At 38.6% G+C, this 17,831-nt stretch overlaps 1 protein-coding gene across 5 annotated transcripts in view; it reads left to right on the forward strand.

Moving 5' to 3' along the window:
* The window catches only part of myom2b (myomesin 2b), a 145,875-nt gene that overhangs the window by 105,739 nt on the left and 22,305 nt on the right, over window positions 1-17,831 (forward strand). For 3 of the 5 annotated variants that reach the window (XM_043679173.1, XM_043679192.1, XM_043679184.1), the window contains 9 exons: window positions 949-1,062; window positions 1,847-1,934; window positions 4,237-4,275; window positions 4,635-4,740; window positions 7,911-8,074; window positions 9,401-9,437; window positions 9,647-9,669; window positions 9,804-9,859; window positions 12,374-13,436. In XM_043679173.1, the coding sequence (XP_043535108.1) occupies window positions 949-1,062; window positions 1,847-1,934; window positions 4,237-4,275; window positions 4,635-4,740; window positions 7,911-8,074; window positions 9,401-9,437; window positions 9,647-9,669; window positions 9,804-9,859; window positions 12,374-12,727 (981 nt within the window). In that variant the 3' untranslated portion in view covers window positions 12,728-13,436. Of the gene's footprint in view, window positions 1-948; window positions 1,063-1,846; window positions 1,935-4,236; window positions 4,276-4,634; window positions 4,741-7,910; window positions 8,075-9,400; window positions 9,438-9,646; window positions 9,670-9,803; window positions 9,860-12,373; window positions 13,437-17,831 lie in introns of those variants that run through there. The other 2 variants (XM_043679203.1, XM_043679214.1) reach the window with 1 other exon arrangement.

Genomic DNA, 17,831 nt, shown 5'->3' on the forward strand with positions numbered 1-17,831 from the left:
ACTAGTGCCATAAAACATTTTTTTTAATTCATTCAAAGATTGGTGGCATTGCTGACCAGGCTAGCATTTATTGCGCATCCCAGAGGATAGTTAAGAGTCAACCACATTGTTGTGGGTCTGGAATCACATAAAGTCCAGACCAGGTAAGGATGTCAGTTTCCTTTCCTAAAGAATATTTGTGAACCAGATATTTTTTTTTCCAACAATCAACAATGGATTAATGGTCATAGTGAGTTTTGAGATTTGTAGGTCAGGTTGAAGTTCTGGATATAGGTTTGCTCGCTGAGCTGGAAGGTTAGTTTTCAATCGTTTCATCACCATACTAGGTAATATCATCAGTGAGCCTTCGGATGAAGCACTGGTGGTATGGCCCACTTTCTATTTATGTGTTTAGGTTTCCTTGGGCTGGTGACATCATTTTCAGTGGTGACATTGGTGGCGTCATTTCCTGTTCTTTTTCCCAGGGGCTGGTAAATGAGATCCAAGTCAATGTGTTTGTTGATAGAGTTCTGGCTGGATCCAATGCGAAACATCTGAAAACGAACCTTCCAGCTCAGCAAGCAAACCTATATCCATTCATGGCCATGATTAGACTTTTAATTTCAGGCTTTTATTGAATTCAAATGTCACCATATGTCATATTGGGATTTAAACCCGACTCCCCAGAACATTACCTGAGTAGCCGTATTAACAGCCCAGCAATAATACCAGGGCCCATCACCTCCCCTAATGTCATGTCCTGTCCTCCCCTGAAGCTCTTGCATTCTGGTAGAATTCTGTCAAAGCTAGGCCAGGAAGACACAAAAAATGTACAGTATCGTCTAGTCAACAGAATTTAAGAACCAGCAGCAATCCTGCGAACATCACTGCTGCTTGGGCCATTGTTAAAGATTGTGAGTTTACCAATATTTGTTTATTAAAGTGTTTCACTTCAACTGTATGTGACAGGTGGCAAACACGAAGAAGGAAACTGTGTTCGGTTGGTACAAAGATTATGTAGCTGTTCCTGCTGAGGAGCCACCTAACCCCCAAACAGGAGAAAGCAAGCTGTCTATTCCTGAGGTAAAATTCATTGACAAAAAGTCTGACACAAAAGACAATTGGAGCATCCAGAGTTGTGTCTAAGTAATTTGACTTTAAATGTTTTATTACCTCCTACTAATTTATTTTATTCAAATCAATTACTGGCATATATATAAAAGGAAAGAATTAATAGCAGACATAAAGAGATTTGATCTTTTAAAGTGTAACTTCTATAATACAAAAACTGTAATTACTGAATATTTTTCCACAGTCAAAGATAACTCAAAATAAAGCATTCACTGACCACAAAGAGGCTTTGCAGATGCGTTTTTCCCTCTGCATTCATGGTTTTAATGAAAGTGAGAGTCATTGACTGTAACCTGAATGGCAAAATCTACTTGCATTTCAGTGGTGCTATCAGCGCAATTTTATTGCAGGTTTCGGGACACTAACATCCAATTCAAACAGGAGTCCTGACCAAACACTTGCTGCTGCATGATCTTCCTGGAGACAGTCTCTTAATTGTCTCAATGTCTCTCAAGCCAAGCATCAATTGGTCAAAAAAACAGTTTTCAATTACTGCCCTTCTTGGATCAATAATGTACCCAAGACAATGTTTTGGGAATAATTTCTCAATATTTAAACTCTCTGTAGAGAGAACCTTGTGTCCTCTGCAGAGAGAGAATTCTCTCATGGAGAATGGCAGAGTGGGAATTGGATTCCTGTTTGTTTATTAGGTAGTGCAGTAGTTAGTGCTACAATTTCTAATGGTGTTGTGTAAAGTTGTCTCTAATTTCTAATAAATTAATATCTTTATCTTTAGTTCTCCAGAAAGGATATGGGCGAGTACAAGATGACGCTGAAAGATGACAAAGGGCAGGATGTTACAGTACTGGAGGTGGCTGGCAAAGGTTTGTTTGATTTCTTCAAGTTGATTCTTAGATTATGGGCTCCTACTCCAGCATTGGTGGGTCAGTGGATTGTTCATTGTTGTCTGAATTATCAGTGTATTTTTAATTTTGTGCGGTAAACTTCATCAACATTGTGTGAATGGGTTCCCTCCCAATGCATAAGAAAGCATGATAGAACAGGGGTAGAAAGAAGCAGGGAGTAATTGCATCTCCTGCCATTTCCCCAGTCAGATTATGTCCACTTTAATTGCATATAACTGACCAGAAGATCTGCTCCATTTGTTCATGTATTTTCAAACAGCAAGTAAAAGAAACTTATGTCACTTTATTCCCTTTACTTAAGAATTTATAGTATAAAATAGATATGATAATAAGATGGTGATGTATGGAATAATATAATGCTAATGTCAAAAGTCATGTGTAAAGATGCAATAGTCTGCACTAGTGATTGATGTATTTACAGAGAACAGTATTATGTACAGTCATGGATATTTGTTAAAGCCTTGCAGAGTCAGACAGCAGTGACTCTTGTGTAACAGAAAGCCATTGCACACACTATCAGAAGAGACAAGGATAGCCTTCTCTCTAAGGTGCAGAGTAGAACACCAAGTAAGAAGCCACATAAGAGCAGAAACCAAATTTTAACCATATTAATCAGTGCCAATTTGCTCACAATTCTACAATATGCACTATGAGCAGATCAGGTTCATTCACAGTGGTATATCCCCAGAAAATTAGCCTTTTACTTTTCAGTCTTTGTACTATGATGATGGGGAACATCAAAGTATTGATAACTGTGAGGAGGGTAATTTTAAACTTCAAGAGGACATAGACAAGCAGTGGGTGAAATTTAATATAAAGAAAAATGACATCATTCATTTCCGTTAGACAAATATGGAGAGATGATGTAAAACAAAGGTTTAATTTCAAAGCAGTAATCAGGAGCAGAGGAATCCAAAGATATATGGAGACAACTCCATTCAAGGAGGTAGGACCAGGTGAGAGATGGTAGACAAAACATACTGTACCCTGGCAGATGTGGGTACTGCAGATGCTGGAGATTAGAGTCAAGATTAGTGTGGTGCTGGAAAAGCACAGTGGGTCAGGCAGCATCCGAGGAGCAGGAAAATCATGTTTTGGGCAAAAGCCTTATTCCTGATGAAGGGCTTTTGCCCAAAATGTCAATTTTCCTACTCCTTGGATGCTACCTGACCTTCTGTGTTTTTCCAGCACCACTCTCGTACCCTACCCTGGCTTTATTAATCAGGACATAAGTTACAATAACGGGAATGCCTGATGAAAACCTTAAGCCTGAAACGTCGATTCTCCTCCTCCTTGGATGCTGCCTGACCTGCTGTGCTTTTCCAGCACCACACTCTCCACTCTGATCTCCAGCATCTGCAGTCTTCACTTTCTCCCATAAGTTACAATAAATCTATAAAAGTCAGTGGTTCCACTTCAATTGAAGCATTATGTCCAGCTTTGGGTACCACACTTTAGGAATGATGTGAAGGCATTAGGATGCAAAAAGAAATACAAGAATGATTCCAGGCTGGGCAGCTTCAATTATAGATATTTTCTGATCGACCTTTTCAGAGATGTTGTTATACTTTTCTGAGCCTTGAACTCAGGCCTCCTAACTCAGAGGTAAGGGCACTACCACAGTGCCACAAGATCCTCTCAGCTTCAGTCATTTAGGTAGGACAGGCTGGGGCTGTTCTGCTGAGTGAAGGGAAGAGAAGATTGAGAGGAGATTTGATAGAGAGGCACAAAATCAACAAGATTCTGGACATGGAGAAACTGATGGTGGCGGGATCAAGAACCAAAGGGCATCAACGTAAGCAATTGTCAGAAGAAGCAGCAATGGAAAACCTTTATTGTTCAATGCAGTGAGTGGCTAAGATCTGGAGTGCACTGCTCGAAAGTGTATTTGGCAAAATTCAGTTGTGGGTTTCAAAAGAGAATTGGATTATTATCTGAAGTGGAAGTATGTTGAGAGATAAATGAAATAAATAAAAATCAAACAGTAGGACTAGGTAAATTAACTTTGCAGAGAGACTGCAATCCCAATAGCCGCTTGTTGCGTTGTGTGATGCTATAATTTCGAATGCTGTATGTTTTTGTCAAATTATGCAGGGGCAATGACTTTGAAGTTTATGGTTAAGTAGATGTTTGTGAATAAACAGTTAATACATTAATTAAACAGCTTACTGCCTCAGTAAACAAGAAATTAATTTCATATAATCACATTAAATAGTCACTGATGTATAATAAGCTAAATGGCATGCCTTTTCTATTTTAGTGTATGAAGAAATTGTCCAGGAAATTAGCAGAATTAGTGGTAAGTGACTGATTTCCAACTCCAACCTATTATGCTCCATTCTGATTTACAACTTCTGTCCAGCAGGACCGGAACTATGTGCCAGGGCAAGAATATACATGGCTTGCTCTTTATTGCCACCAGAGGTAGCTATTGAGTTTTGTGCATTGTTATATCATTTACATAAGCAAATAGTAATAACAAGCAGAAGAAATTTATCCTGAATATTTTAAAATGAGCTATCCAACTGACAAGCTGTAAATATTTGATACATTTTTACTCTGCATAATACTTCACATGAGTTAGATGAAGTACTTCTTGTTTCACCCAACATATGTGAATGCTTGTGTTTGTACTATTTTTAAGCTGTTAACTTTCAGGGTTTTCTGCTTCTGAACTGAAGATAAAATGCACCCCAGAAGGGATCAGACTTCAGTCCTTCTTGAAGTACTACATGGAGGACATGAAGGTTTTCTGGTATCACAAGTACGTGAAACTGAGTTTACATTAACTAAATAGATAAATGGCATGTTTAGAAAGTAAATATTCTGACTGTGCAGACTTGTTATGCTTCAATCTACTGAGCTACCTGGGGATCAGGGGAGTAAGGGGAGTCATTTGAAAATCTAAAACAAATCTTTTGATAAAGGAATAATAGTCATCATTTCAGTTCTTAGGAGTTTATTCAATATAATCTAATGTAAGCTACCAACTTGTCAATAAGGTTCTGGATGTACTAAAATTCAGTATTAAAATAGTTGACAGTAATTTGAGTTTTAATTAACCATTTTATACCTTTAACAGCTTTGTAGAAATTCCTCTTGTCATTCTGGTCAACACAGACTTAAAAGCCTCTGGCTGTTTTAGCCCATTAGCCCCACATGCATTTTGCATCCTTTGTGGCATCTATTGCTCTCCTGGAGTGATTCCTTATTAATGTTTCATTGGAAATTTACTTTTTTTTTCTCCTGCAGCAGTTCCTTAATTTGATCATGGTTTTCATCAAACCAATCACAGTGGTTTCTTCCCTCTGCTCTCAGGACACCATGGGAAGGTTGACCATTACAGAATTTTCTTCAGAGAACAGCTGTTCCTCACCTGATTTATTCACAGTACTCTAATGCCACTTGTGGTCTAGCTCATTTTGGTGGGATGGTAAATTTAACCATTAAGAAATGTTAAGCATGAAACCATGGCTCCTGTGATTTGTACAATACTCCAATCCTCTCATAGTCGGCATGACTCTGCCAGCTGATGACAAAGTCAATCTGATTCTAGTTTTTAGATCTTGATTGCATCCCAGTGTTTGGAACTTTGTCTTTTTGATGCTATTGGTGACTTGGCATATTCCAGCAATTGCAAAGATCCAGGAGAATTATGGCATTGCCATTGTATTTTCCTAGGATATCATTCCCAAACCTACAGAAATCTCCTGCCCTTTTATTGAAGTTCTTTTCACAATGAGTCTGTCATCTATTTGATGCCCGGAGTCTCATAGAATTGATCCACAGAACATGTCAGTGTTGGACTGTGTGAGATCTATGATTAGTGGACAACAGGAATGTGACAGAGGTAGGTATAGAGTCATGAAGCAATCACTTACACCTCTATGAAGACCTTTTAAAACTTTTTCTGAAGTCAGAGTTGATAGCAAAACCAAAACCTTCTTTCACATCAAGAAGTTAAATAGAGTTCTTTTCTATTTCGTTTGTTTCACTCACAATATAGACTGGGTAAATACTCAACAAATGTATTTTGGGACATAACCAGATGTATGTAAAAGAGTCAGTAGGGAGAGCACTCAAGAAAGACTTTCACTTGGAGATGCATTGTATTTGGTCAATCCCACACTTGCCTAGTCTTGGGTTCATGTTCCTGTGGCTTGATGTGTCGAGATGACTGAAGATGTGGTGACTAAAATCAAAGATCTGCAACACCTTCTGACCCTTAGCCAATGAACTAATAAGGGAAGACTATTTTCTGTGCTACAAGCATCAAGGTATTTTGTTTTCGTGCATATGGATAAGACTGGTTGGAGATGGACATTCATCCTCATATGGGCATGAGCCCACCTGCTCCTTTACCTGGTTACCTCTCTGAACTAGCGTAGATACTAAGGTGTGGCTGGGTTGCTCATGCACAGCAGCTGTGTGAGGGCTGGGTGAGTATTGAGGACTAGGTACAGGTAGCCAGCCAGCTACAAAGTAGGATGTAGATGACTTCTGTTTAAGGGACTATTTTTGACACATCCCACCCGTTAGACTACACAAGAACCAAACTTGCAAAGTGTTCTTTAATTTGGAAATGTATCATTTTTTTAATCTTTGCACAATTTATTTTTATATTTAACTAATTGGTCCCATTTTCTAAAATAAACTTTAAGCATGAAACCATGGTTCTAACAATTTTATTTTAGAAAATAAAATGACATTCAAATAAGACATCTTCTGTTCATGCAAGGTTTAAAATTACTTGGAATGAGCTTCAGTTATTAAAGAGACAGTGGCAGTGTGATAATGAAATGGAGTAGAGATGAGTGATTATTGTTTAGACAGGAGAGATGCATAGAGTGGTACTCCCCGTAGGTTGACATTCGAACCACTGCACTTTCTGACGCTTGCTAGTGACTTGGAATTCAATATGCAGAGACCTATTTCAAGGTGTACAGATGATACAAACTTCTGAAATGTAATAAACAGTGAAGAACATAACAAAAGACTCCAGGAGGACGTGAACAGATTGGTGAAGCACATAGCCAATGCAACCTAACACAGAAGTGTGAAGTGATCCATTTTTGTTGAAAAGAATAAGGGAGGCATTGGAAATTACTGGTGCCATTTCAAGTGAGATGCAAGGAGTACAGAATACAAACTTCTGAAGGTGGCAGGTCAAGTTATCAAGTCACAAAGAAAATATCATGAAGGCTTGGTTTTATATCAGAGGCAGAATAAAAGTCATTTTATAAATCAATGATTAGGACAAGCTGTAAATAGTGTCCAACCTTGAAAAGGATGTAAAGGAGATGTACCAGAACGCTACCAGGGATGGGAGATCTCAGTCTTATGGAGCGACAGGACAAGTCTTAACACTGCTAGCATTGTAGCAAAAATGTGCATTAACAAACAACTCCTAGGAAACTTCCAGCCATAGTTATTTTGAGATTAGGGCTGGTCGCAATTACACAGGAGACTGACTTGGGTTTTGTTGCTGTTCACTCTCCAATTCCCACAGGAATTGCTTAGCAGGAAAACAATTATTCAGCACAAATTGCACAAATCCATGATATTGACTTCTGTAGAATGGATGGCTATCTGGGATAGAGATTTCTAGAGAAGATCCAGCAACTCTAGTGCATTCACTTGTTATACCAGAGATTTCTACAGATTATCAGAGGTGTGGAGCTCCCCAGTAATTCATAAATCAATGAAGAAAATTAATAAAACTCAATTTTTAAAGAAGTCAGGACATTGTTTAAGCAGAGTAGTAAGTCCTATGATATTGACCATTTCTAGTTTGTGCTACAACAATTGCCATATCTTTAATGTCTAATTCTGTCAGGAAATATTACCTGTATGTTTGGTCAAGTAAGTGATATCAATTTTCTGTTTGCAAATTGTATGAATGTTTTAGAAATATTACTCTTTGTTTGGATTTAGAGATTCAAAGATTGCATCATCTGAAAAGATGAGAATTGGAGGAAGCAGTGACCAGGTTTGGATGCAGATCTGTGAGCCAAATGATCGAGACAAAGGCAAATACACAATGGAGATATTTGATGGCAAAACCTCATATAAACGACATCTTGACCTTTCTGGAGAGGGTAAGGTGCTCATTCAAAATGTAATGCTAGAGTCAGACAGTTGTTAAACATTAATATAAAGTTCCTAGATAACACAATGAAAAGTCATTTCTAAATTGTAATGAAACTGAAATACCAATTAAGTACAGTTCATTATTATATATAGTTCATTTTAATGAGAACCGCCTTGGCAAAAAAAATTAAACAATTATCATTATCATTGTTTACATTCCACTTTCAAAGCCAGTTTCATTGAGGCTGCTTACATCTTATCTATGGATGGTAATGCCCTTTGGGGAAGGAGATCTGCTTAATTATCTAGTTTGGCCCACATGACTCTACATATATAGTGATATGATTGTCTCTTAGCTGCTGTCTGATATGGCTTGAATAAGCCACTCAGATTGAGCACAACTAGAAATCAGCAATAAGATGTTGGCAAAGCCATGGTCATGAAAGAATAAAGTAAAATAAAACTCTGGAATTAGAGAAATGCATGAGCCTTAAATTGAACTTTGTTCTGAATTTGCCCTGGTTCAGAACAGTTGGGAATTGAATTTCTTCATATCATTTGGTGAGATTGGACTGCATGTCCTCAGCAAATGCGTAGAAACTATTGCAGTATTTTCAAATGATTGCCAAGGGATGCCATGAAGATGAGAAATGCGATGGGTGCAAGATAAATCCTTAGACCAAGCCAGAGGTAACTGCAGGATAAAGGCAGGGACTATTCTATATCTGGGTAGGTAAAAATGGAGCCAACAAATATAGCCCCTCCCAGCTGGATGATAATGGATATGTATTGGAAGAGAATGTTATGGTTAGACCTGGCACAAGCTCCTGAGAAGTAGAGAAGGATGTAGGTAATAGTCGACCATTGCCTAGTCACACAGGATGTCAGCTGTGTCTTTGACAAGCAGGGATTTTAGGTGCTGTGGCCAGAGTGGATTGGAGGGTGGATTCAGACATGGAGTTCCTGGAAAGGTGAGGACAGACTAAAGTGACAACAACATGCTTTGGGGCTTCAGAGGAAAGGGTAATGGAAGATGGTGTGATAATCTGCAAGAATGGATGGATCAAAGGGAAGGGGACAGTACTTGAGGAGAGAGATACAGAAGAGAATTTGTAGTTGTGTGAAAAACAAAATGACACAAAACTCTTTCAGAAACAGAAACAATTTGGTTAAATTTTGCATTCATATTGTATGATCCAGAGTAACTTTCTTCAAGTGATGTAATTGTTTGTGGAGTTAAGCATTGAATTTAAATACATAACTGTGTAAGCTTTGATTCAAGTTTGTAGAGGCATCAATGTACATTAATTGGAAAACTCTGATTTAATTTGCAGCTTATGCTGAGGCATACACAGAATTCCAGAGGCTGAAGTAAGTCTTCATGTAGTGAATATAAATTTCATTTTCAGAATGTGTGCAATTTCAGAATTAGTGCATGCAACACAGTTTTTTCCATGCAGTCTAAGCATTAACTTTTGTCTCTGTCAGCTGAAAGAATGGTGGCATAAATATTACAGAAGTCTTTTTCTATTTTAAAGTTGCAGCCATATTAAATGAATTGTTTCGATTTTCATTTTCAGAGCTGCAGCTTTTGCCGAGAAGAGTAAGTACAAAAGCTGATTTTCCTATTTGTTAAAAATAATTCAAATTGGTGCCAAGCTCTTTATTAAATAATAAATGAAATATAGTTGTGATTTATTTGATTTACTGAAGTTAGCATTGATTTTCCCATTACAGATCGTGGCAAAGTAATAGGAGGATTGCCAGATGTAGTAACTATAATGGAAGGCAAGGTAAGACAAAATGCATGATCTGAATAAGATTCCATGGCTTCAGCATTATGTATTATTTTCATAGCAACAATGTTATCGAGAAAGCTACTTTGTACATCATACTTCCATAGTCTCACCCTTCCTCCTAAACCCCTCCAAGAAATTTGCATTCCTTCTGTTCTGGGTTCTTGTACACTCTGTTTTCTCACATTTTATGTCAAAGATGCTATGTAAATGAAAATTGTTGTTAAAAATGCTATTTTGCATTGCAGGAATTAGACTTCCTTCAAATTACAAACACTTAAATTCTAATGCTTCTGAGCTACATCCTAAAGCACTTAGCAGATTCCAAGTTGCAACTTTCCAGTCCTAAACAGTGGAACTAAAGAGACAATAACAGTTTGGACAGGAAATTACCTAAGATCAGGCCCACAATGTAGTGGTTACCAGTTGTTTTTCAGACAACAGAGAAGTATACTTTGGTGTTCCCCTTTGATCAGTATTGGGACCACAGCTCTTTCTGAGATATACTAATGACCCGATAGACAGAATAATTTTAAAGTTTACTGCTCATATAAAACTTTGGAAATTGAATACAAAGTGAAGAAGTAAGTACAGAGTTCAGCAGACCAGAGACTGGTGAAATGGGAAGGCTCGAGTCAGATAAACCTTAATGCAAAGTGTCAAATGCTGTATTTTGATAGGTGAAAAGATCAGAGGTTATACGATCGCCATGGTCTTTTAAAGTGGATATAAGAACAGCAAGACCTGCGAGTGCATGCACCAATCTTTGGGGAGGCAATGGCTTAGTGGTATTATCACTGGATTATTAATCAAGAAACTCAGCTAATGTTCAGGGGACTGGGTTCAAATCCCACCTTGCTGAATGTTGGAATTTGGATTCAATAAAGAAAATCTGGAATTATGGGTCTGATGATGATCATGGTGCCATTGTCAATTGTTGGGAAAACCCATCTAGATCAATAATGTCGTTTAGGGAAGGAGATCTGTCATTCTTACTTGGTCGGACTTACATGTCATTCCAGACCCACAGTAATGTGGCTGACTCTTAACAATTAGGAATGGACAATAAATGCTGGCCTGGCCAAAGATGCCCACGTCCCTGGAGTGAATAAAGAAAAAAAAAAGTAAAGATAATTTGAAAAGTCTGTATAAAATGAAGTGTATGGGATCCTTGGACTTATAAATACACAGTCTAATCTTAAGGATATTGGCACTAAACAATTTTAAAGTACATATTAAGCTACAAATCGAGTGTTGCATCCAGTTTCATGCACATGAAAGACATGAAGATGTTAGAGAGGGTGCACAAGATCCTTGACAGAGTTTTCTGAGCAGAACTGTCAGTAACCAGGGTGCACAACTTTGGCAAAAAAATCCAAGAGTGACATGAGCATATTTTCTTTTTATTCAGTCAGTTCTAATAATCTGGAATGCATGATCTCCTGAAAAGATAATGGATGCAGACTCAATAATATCTTCCATAGGGGAATAATTTGCAGACTCATGTGACAATGGATAGTTCTTGTGAAGAGTATGTTGGGCTGAATGACATCCTTCAGTGTTCATCTGTCAATGAACAGCAACATTGTATACCACAGCTTTGCTACATCAAACATCAGACTTTGGGCCTTTAAGTGGCTGGGATACTTTAAATGGTGGTCCAGCTTAGCAGAATGATGAATTGTAACATTTGATGTACTGAGAGTAATATCAGGGCAGAAACATCTCTCACATAACCTTGTGTCACAGTATTTGTCATTATATAAACAGATTCAGAGCATGTTATGTGCCACCCTTTCCCCAGTCAAGCTGCTTAATTCATTTTTAAAATTTACAAGAGCATTCACATGCAGTGCAAGTTACATCAAAGGGAGAAAGTACAATGGTCCCAGTTTTGACCTTTAGCTTATTTCACAGTTGAAGTGATTGGAGCATTCTTACTCAGCGCTTGATGTTTTGGAAAGGGATCTAAATGTTTATCTTGCTTTGTATTGAAATGGTAAACTGCCCAGGCCCTGTCAGAGCTTTTAGCTGGGAAAGTTGATAAATCCACCAACATCACCTGAAAATGAATAATAATAAAGAACACCAAGATTATTCAAAATGAGCAGTTTAGATGATTCTGTTTGCATTGACCTTCCAAAATTATTAGTGAAGTTAGTGGACAATCTTCCCACAATCCCTTTAACTGAGGCACACCCTGGCCATTTAATAGAATTGTCAGCCATGTACATCAGGTACCGCACTAATGATAATTAACATAATACTGACCAGCACAAAAGGACCAGAATACACACGCAAAAGTGATGCTGTTGTGCATTTCGAGTGGGGATAGCAGCTGCTTAAGCTACAGCAGGTGAGCCCTGTGTGGATGTTGATGGTAAATTTATTTTTTGATTCACTCCCGGCTCTTTCATGCTGTGAGTTGGGAGATGCTCGAAATTGAGGGCCTCAGTTTTTCCAAAAAAGTCTATTAAGGTTTTGTATGCATTAATGCATTCTGTGTTCCAGACACTGAGCCTCACATCCACTGTCTTTGGGGATCCGACTCCTGAGGTGACCTGGCTCAAGAATGACAAAGATCTCGAACTGAATGATCATCACTACGCGACTCTGGAGCAGGGAAAATATGCTTCCCTGACCATCAAAGCTGTCAGCACGGAGGATTCGGGAAAATATGGCATTAATGTCAGGAACAAATATGGCGGCGAGACAATTGACATCACTGTAAGTGTGTATAAACACGGCGAGGAGATACCAGTGGTGAAAAGAGGAGTTCAACCTCCAGAGCAAGCAAAGGCCTCCCATGCAGAACCTTCTAAACCAGAAGCATCTAAGAGTTCAAAGTTTGGTAGAAGAAAGTAACACAAGTAATGGTTCAACGTGGGTATTTACTGTAAACTTAGCTTGAACTGCAGTGAACAACTAAATTACAAGTGAGCTTTATGTAGTAAATAGGATTTTGAGTTAAGGGCTGAGGGAAACCAATAATATGTTCCTCATTGCATCATAAAATATTTTTCATTAGATGATAGATTTTAAGTGCTAGTAGAGGAAATAAATTTGTTTTGTTGCTCCCAGCAAACGCTGATGATACACGTCAAGAAAATCCACATCTCCAGCTCATGACTTTCTGTACGTTAATATTGCTTAGTTCCTCAACAGGCATTGTGCGGATCTATTGAGGCATAGAGTCTCCTTTTCAGTTTATTTTTCCGCTAATGGTCACAAGATCCTGGATATTTACAGAGGAATGAAATTTGTTGTTATAATGGCAAGTTTAGCAGCAGATCTGAATATAACAGTTTAAATGAACTTCATTTTACTTTTGCAATGAATTAGAGATATTAGAGATTCTTCTGATTTGACGATACTGTTTCAGGATGAGGAATGTACAGAACCTGTCCGAATTAATTGTTACTTTCAGGGGCTTTAATGTAGCAATATATATATATCACCAATGACTAGAGTTCACTCCTCCTGTAACCATCACGTGACTAATATCTACCAAGTTGCTATGCTTTGTTTATCATGCTATGCACCAATAAAATGGTCTCTTATGGCAATCTCTGCATATTTATCTTCCTGTCTCTCACTGATATCATCACATAACTCGTGCACCTAAAGTCATAGTTTCTAAAACCTGGCTGGATTAGACATAGCGTTAACAATTGCACCCTGATTCACTGTCTGACATATTTGTTTATAACTTTTTTTCCTGAATTTCATGTGTGATTTCCATCAGTAGTCAAATAACAGCACATTCCCACATTGGAAGCAAATTTGTGAAAATATTTCACACTCCAAAATGACTGAGTGACGAAGTGGCTCGGTTTAACATGGGACCTCAGATTGAACTGAGAACAGACTAAAGATTCACACACCTCCCAGCGATTCACCATTTAGGATTCTTTGTGAACTCAAGCTAACACAGAATGACTGGTGCTCAACCCAACCACTAACAATTTACCTTTACAGATTCAAACAGTCTCACTTGTATTCTTGTGAGGAGTGATTCGATCCATTTGCAGTGCTTACAATGAAGGAACTTAGGCAGAACTTGAATGACATTCAGGCATGGAGTGGTATGTGGAAAAAAAAAACACTTTCATTAGCATTTGCTGTGATCATCCTCAGCAAGCAAATCTTTAAGCCAAGGTTGTGGGTGGTGGTTAAAGGCTTAAATTATTATGAAAGTTTGCAGATGATATAATGAAGACATTAAAAGGATTTCATATACTTGAGAGCTAATTCTGATGGTGGATATGGTGGAAACAAGCTTAAAGTTAAAGCTATGTTCACTTTAGTATGAATTTGGTAAACACATGTATCCACAAAGGATAATGTAAATGTATGACTCAAAGTGTGGATGCTGCATCAATACAAGTTAAAAGCTGAAATTGACATATCATTTTTGATCAATATCTTTATCTAATAGAGGAAAAAAGAAAATGAAGCAATGGTTAGTCATGGTCAAATACAATGACAGAACAGGCTCGAGGGGTTGAATGGCTTACTCATTCATGTTCCTATGTTCTGATCTTCAACTACCATCATTACCGACATCTTCTACCATGCCCAGCATGGAGTCACCATTGACGCCTAGTTTAACTGAAAGTAGTCAGATCAATGACATAAGCGAAAGAGAGGACTGCAGACGCTGCAGATTAGAGTCGAGAGTGTGGTGCATGTCAGGCAGCATCCAAGGAACAGGAGAATTGACGTTACAGGCAAAAGCCTGTATATAACAGACATGTGTATAAGAGCTGTGCCTTCTTTGGGTAATTAATAATGAATGATTTCTCTTCTGATCTCACAAAATTTACAGCTAACCACAAAGATTGTAAGGAATGTGAGAGACAACTCATTACATGCATAGGTGCAGATATAACCCTGGCCCAAAAGCCTTGACATCATCCATGACCAGAACGTAGACCACTAGTTCAATGTGGCTCCATTACACTACGATCCATAGGATGCAGTTTTGCAATATGCCACTCCCCCATGGGCTCTGTAATACTGGAGAAATACAAGGAAAACCAGATTGTAGCAACACCATCATATCTGAGTAACGCACCTCAGACTGGGTCTCCAAGAATGTCTCAGTGATTAGATGCTTAAACTTTGGAGGAAAAGCAATGGGGCTCCCCCACACCAAAAGAGAACTGGCAGAAATAGCTGATAGTCCTAGGAGCTTCCTCCAATCTCCCTTCAAAGCCACAAGAGGATAATTGGAGAAACACTTTAGAATTTCAGTCATTTTACCATTTCTTTATACACAATAAAGGAGAGAGCTCTGGGACCTGCCACCTAACATGAATAAAAACATTAATCACCAACTTCTCAGGTCAGGTCCTGAGGAAGGGCTTCTGCCCGAAACGTCGATTCTCCTGTTCCTTGGATGCTGCCTGACCTGCTGCGCTTTTCCAGCAACACATTTTCAACTTCTCAGGTCAGTCAGGAATGAGTAACATATAGAACCTTGCCAGCTGCCTTCAGTTTGACTTCACTGTTGGAGTGGTATTGAAAATGTTACATTTTTAGTAGATATCACAAAAAGACCAAAAAACAAATTACAGCTGGGCTCTGATTAATGATGGACCCAACCAGAAAAGGAAAATGCTGGAAATAGAGTCATAGAGTTGTACAGCAAGGAAAGGGTCCTTTAGTTCAGCTCGTCCATGCTGACCAGATATCTTAAGATAGTCTAGTCCCATTTGCCAGCATTTGGTCCTTATCCCCCTAAACCCTTCCTATCCATGTATCCATCCTGATGCCTTTGAAATGTTGTAATTGCACCAGCATCCACCACCTCCCCTGGCAGCTCATTCCATACACGTACTACCCTCTGTGTGAAAAAGATGCCCCTTTCGTCCTTTTTAAATCTTGCCCCTCTCACCTTCAAACTATGCCCTCTGGTTTCAAAGTCCCCTGCTCTGGAAAGAAGACCTTGTGTGTTCACCCCATTCATGCGCCTCATGATTTTATAAACCTCTATAAGGTCACTGCTCATCCTCCGAAACTCTGGAAAAATAGCCCCAACTTATTCAGCCTCTTCCTACAACTCAAACCCTCCAACCCCTGCAATATCCTTGTAAATCTTTTCTGCACCCTTTCAAGCTTAACGACATCTTTCCTGTAGTGGGCAGACCAGATTTGAATGCAATATTCCAAAAGTGGTCTAACCAATGTCCTGTACAGCACAAGACATCCCAACTCCTATACTCAATGCACTGATCAATAAAGGCAAGTATACCAAATGCCTTCTTCACTACCTTTCAAGATGCAACTCCACCTCCAATGAAATATCAACTGCACTCCGAGGTGTCTTTGTTCGGCAACACTCCCCTGGACCCTACCATTAAGATTTAAGCAGGTCTGACAGCATTTGTTGAGAAAGAAACAAAATGACCATTTTATGCAACTATCTTCAAAGCAGATTTTTTAATCGCTAAAGGAATCAAACATTATGGGTAAAAGGCAAGGAAAAGGGAGCTGAAGATTGTCAGATCAGCTTTGATCCCAGAATATGGTACAGCAGACGCGATAGGCTGAATGGCCTAATTTTGCACTTATCTCACAGAATTACAGGAAGCAGACCGGAGAATTACATATTCAGACAGCCATCTCAGGCATGATGGGCCAAATGGCCACCTTCGGTGCTGTAACAATTCTGAGATTCTGTAATTTTACATTTTTACCCATTTTTAGGTTCAAGGTTACAATAACAGCTTTGCTGCAATATGTTTTATACCACCAAAACCAGTAGATGGCACTATAGCATCATCGTCTCAAGAATCTAACTACTGTATTATTCTAAACTGCAGCAATATTTAAATCTATTTCATGGAACAGGCGAAGGATTCAAAAATAACATTTATTGAACATGGAGGCTACATTCCAAAGTTGGATCTAGTAGTGGGGTGTAATACGATCTCTTTATACTATATTCCATTGTACTAAGAAGGTGCCTGCTGATCCTACGAGACAGGGAACAGAATAAAAACCACTTTATAATTTTTTTTATCAGTCTGCAAAATTTCAAAAAGTTGAACGAAAATCTATAAGGCCTCTCAAATACCAGAAAGTGAATATTAAAATTATTTCTATTTAAGAACTTGGAAACATAGCAAAATAATTGTATATCTCTTGGCTACCACCATCGTGTTGTCTACAAAGAAAAGTGTGGTGCTAATGTTTTGATTCACTGAAAGATGATCTGGCTCCCTAAGTTCTCACAGTTTTCTCTCTCTGCCAGCCTGATGTTATTGAGGTCCCTGTTTTCTTTCCGGCCTCTGTTTAAAGAATATCTGCTGCTATTCATTCCACAACAGGAAAAAAAAACTTCTCTCTCTGTTTAAAGTGACATAGAAAATGAATATGTATAGAACATATTCCTTATCTGGATCTAAATGGAGGAAGATCTAAGAGTGGCAGAGTGGCTAGCACTGCTGCATCACAGTGCCAGAGACCCCAGTTTGACTCCAGCCTTGGGTCACTGTCTGTGTGGAGTTTGCATGTTTTCCCTATGTCTGCGTCGGTTTCCTCTGGGTGGTCCAGTTTGCTCCCACAATCCAAAGATGTGGATTGGCTGTAGTAAATTGTGCTGTAGTGTCTAGGGATGTGCAGGCTAAGTGAATCAGCCATGGTAAAAGGGATTACTGAGATAGGATTGGGGGCTAGGTCTGGTAGGATGCTCTTTGAAGGGTCAGTCTAGACACAATAGGCTGAATGGCCTATTTCCGCACTGTGTGACCAAATGGAAGGAGTGAGCAGTTTGGAAAAACGTAACAAGCTCCTTAATGTTCTATGTCCATCCATTATTGGAAATAAGGCTTGAAGTTTTCTGCAGATGGCGATGCCATCCATTTCTGGTTTCCCTTGTTTTCTTTTCTGCTTTGTCTGTTCAGAAGATATCATAATAAGGATTATTCTGTAATTATTTCAAAAGTGTCTCTTTTAACTGAAG

Source organism: Chiloscyllium plagiosum, chromosome 3, assembly GCF_004010195.1.
Source record: "Chiloscyllium plagiosum isolate BGI_BamShark_2017 chromosome 3, ASM401019v2, whole genome shotgun sequence".
Taxonomy (NCBI): domain Eukaryota; kingdom Metazoa; phylum Chordata; class Chondrichthyes; order Orectolobiformes; family Hemiscylliidae; genus Chiloscyllium; species Chiloscyllium plagiosum.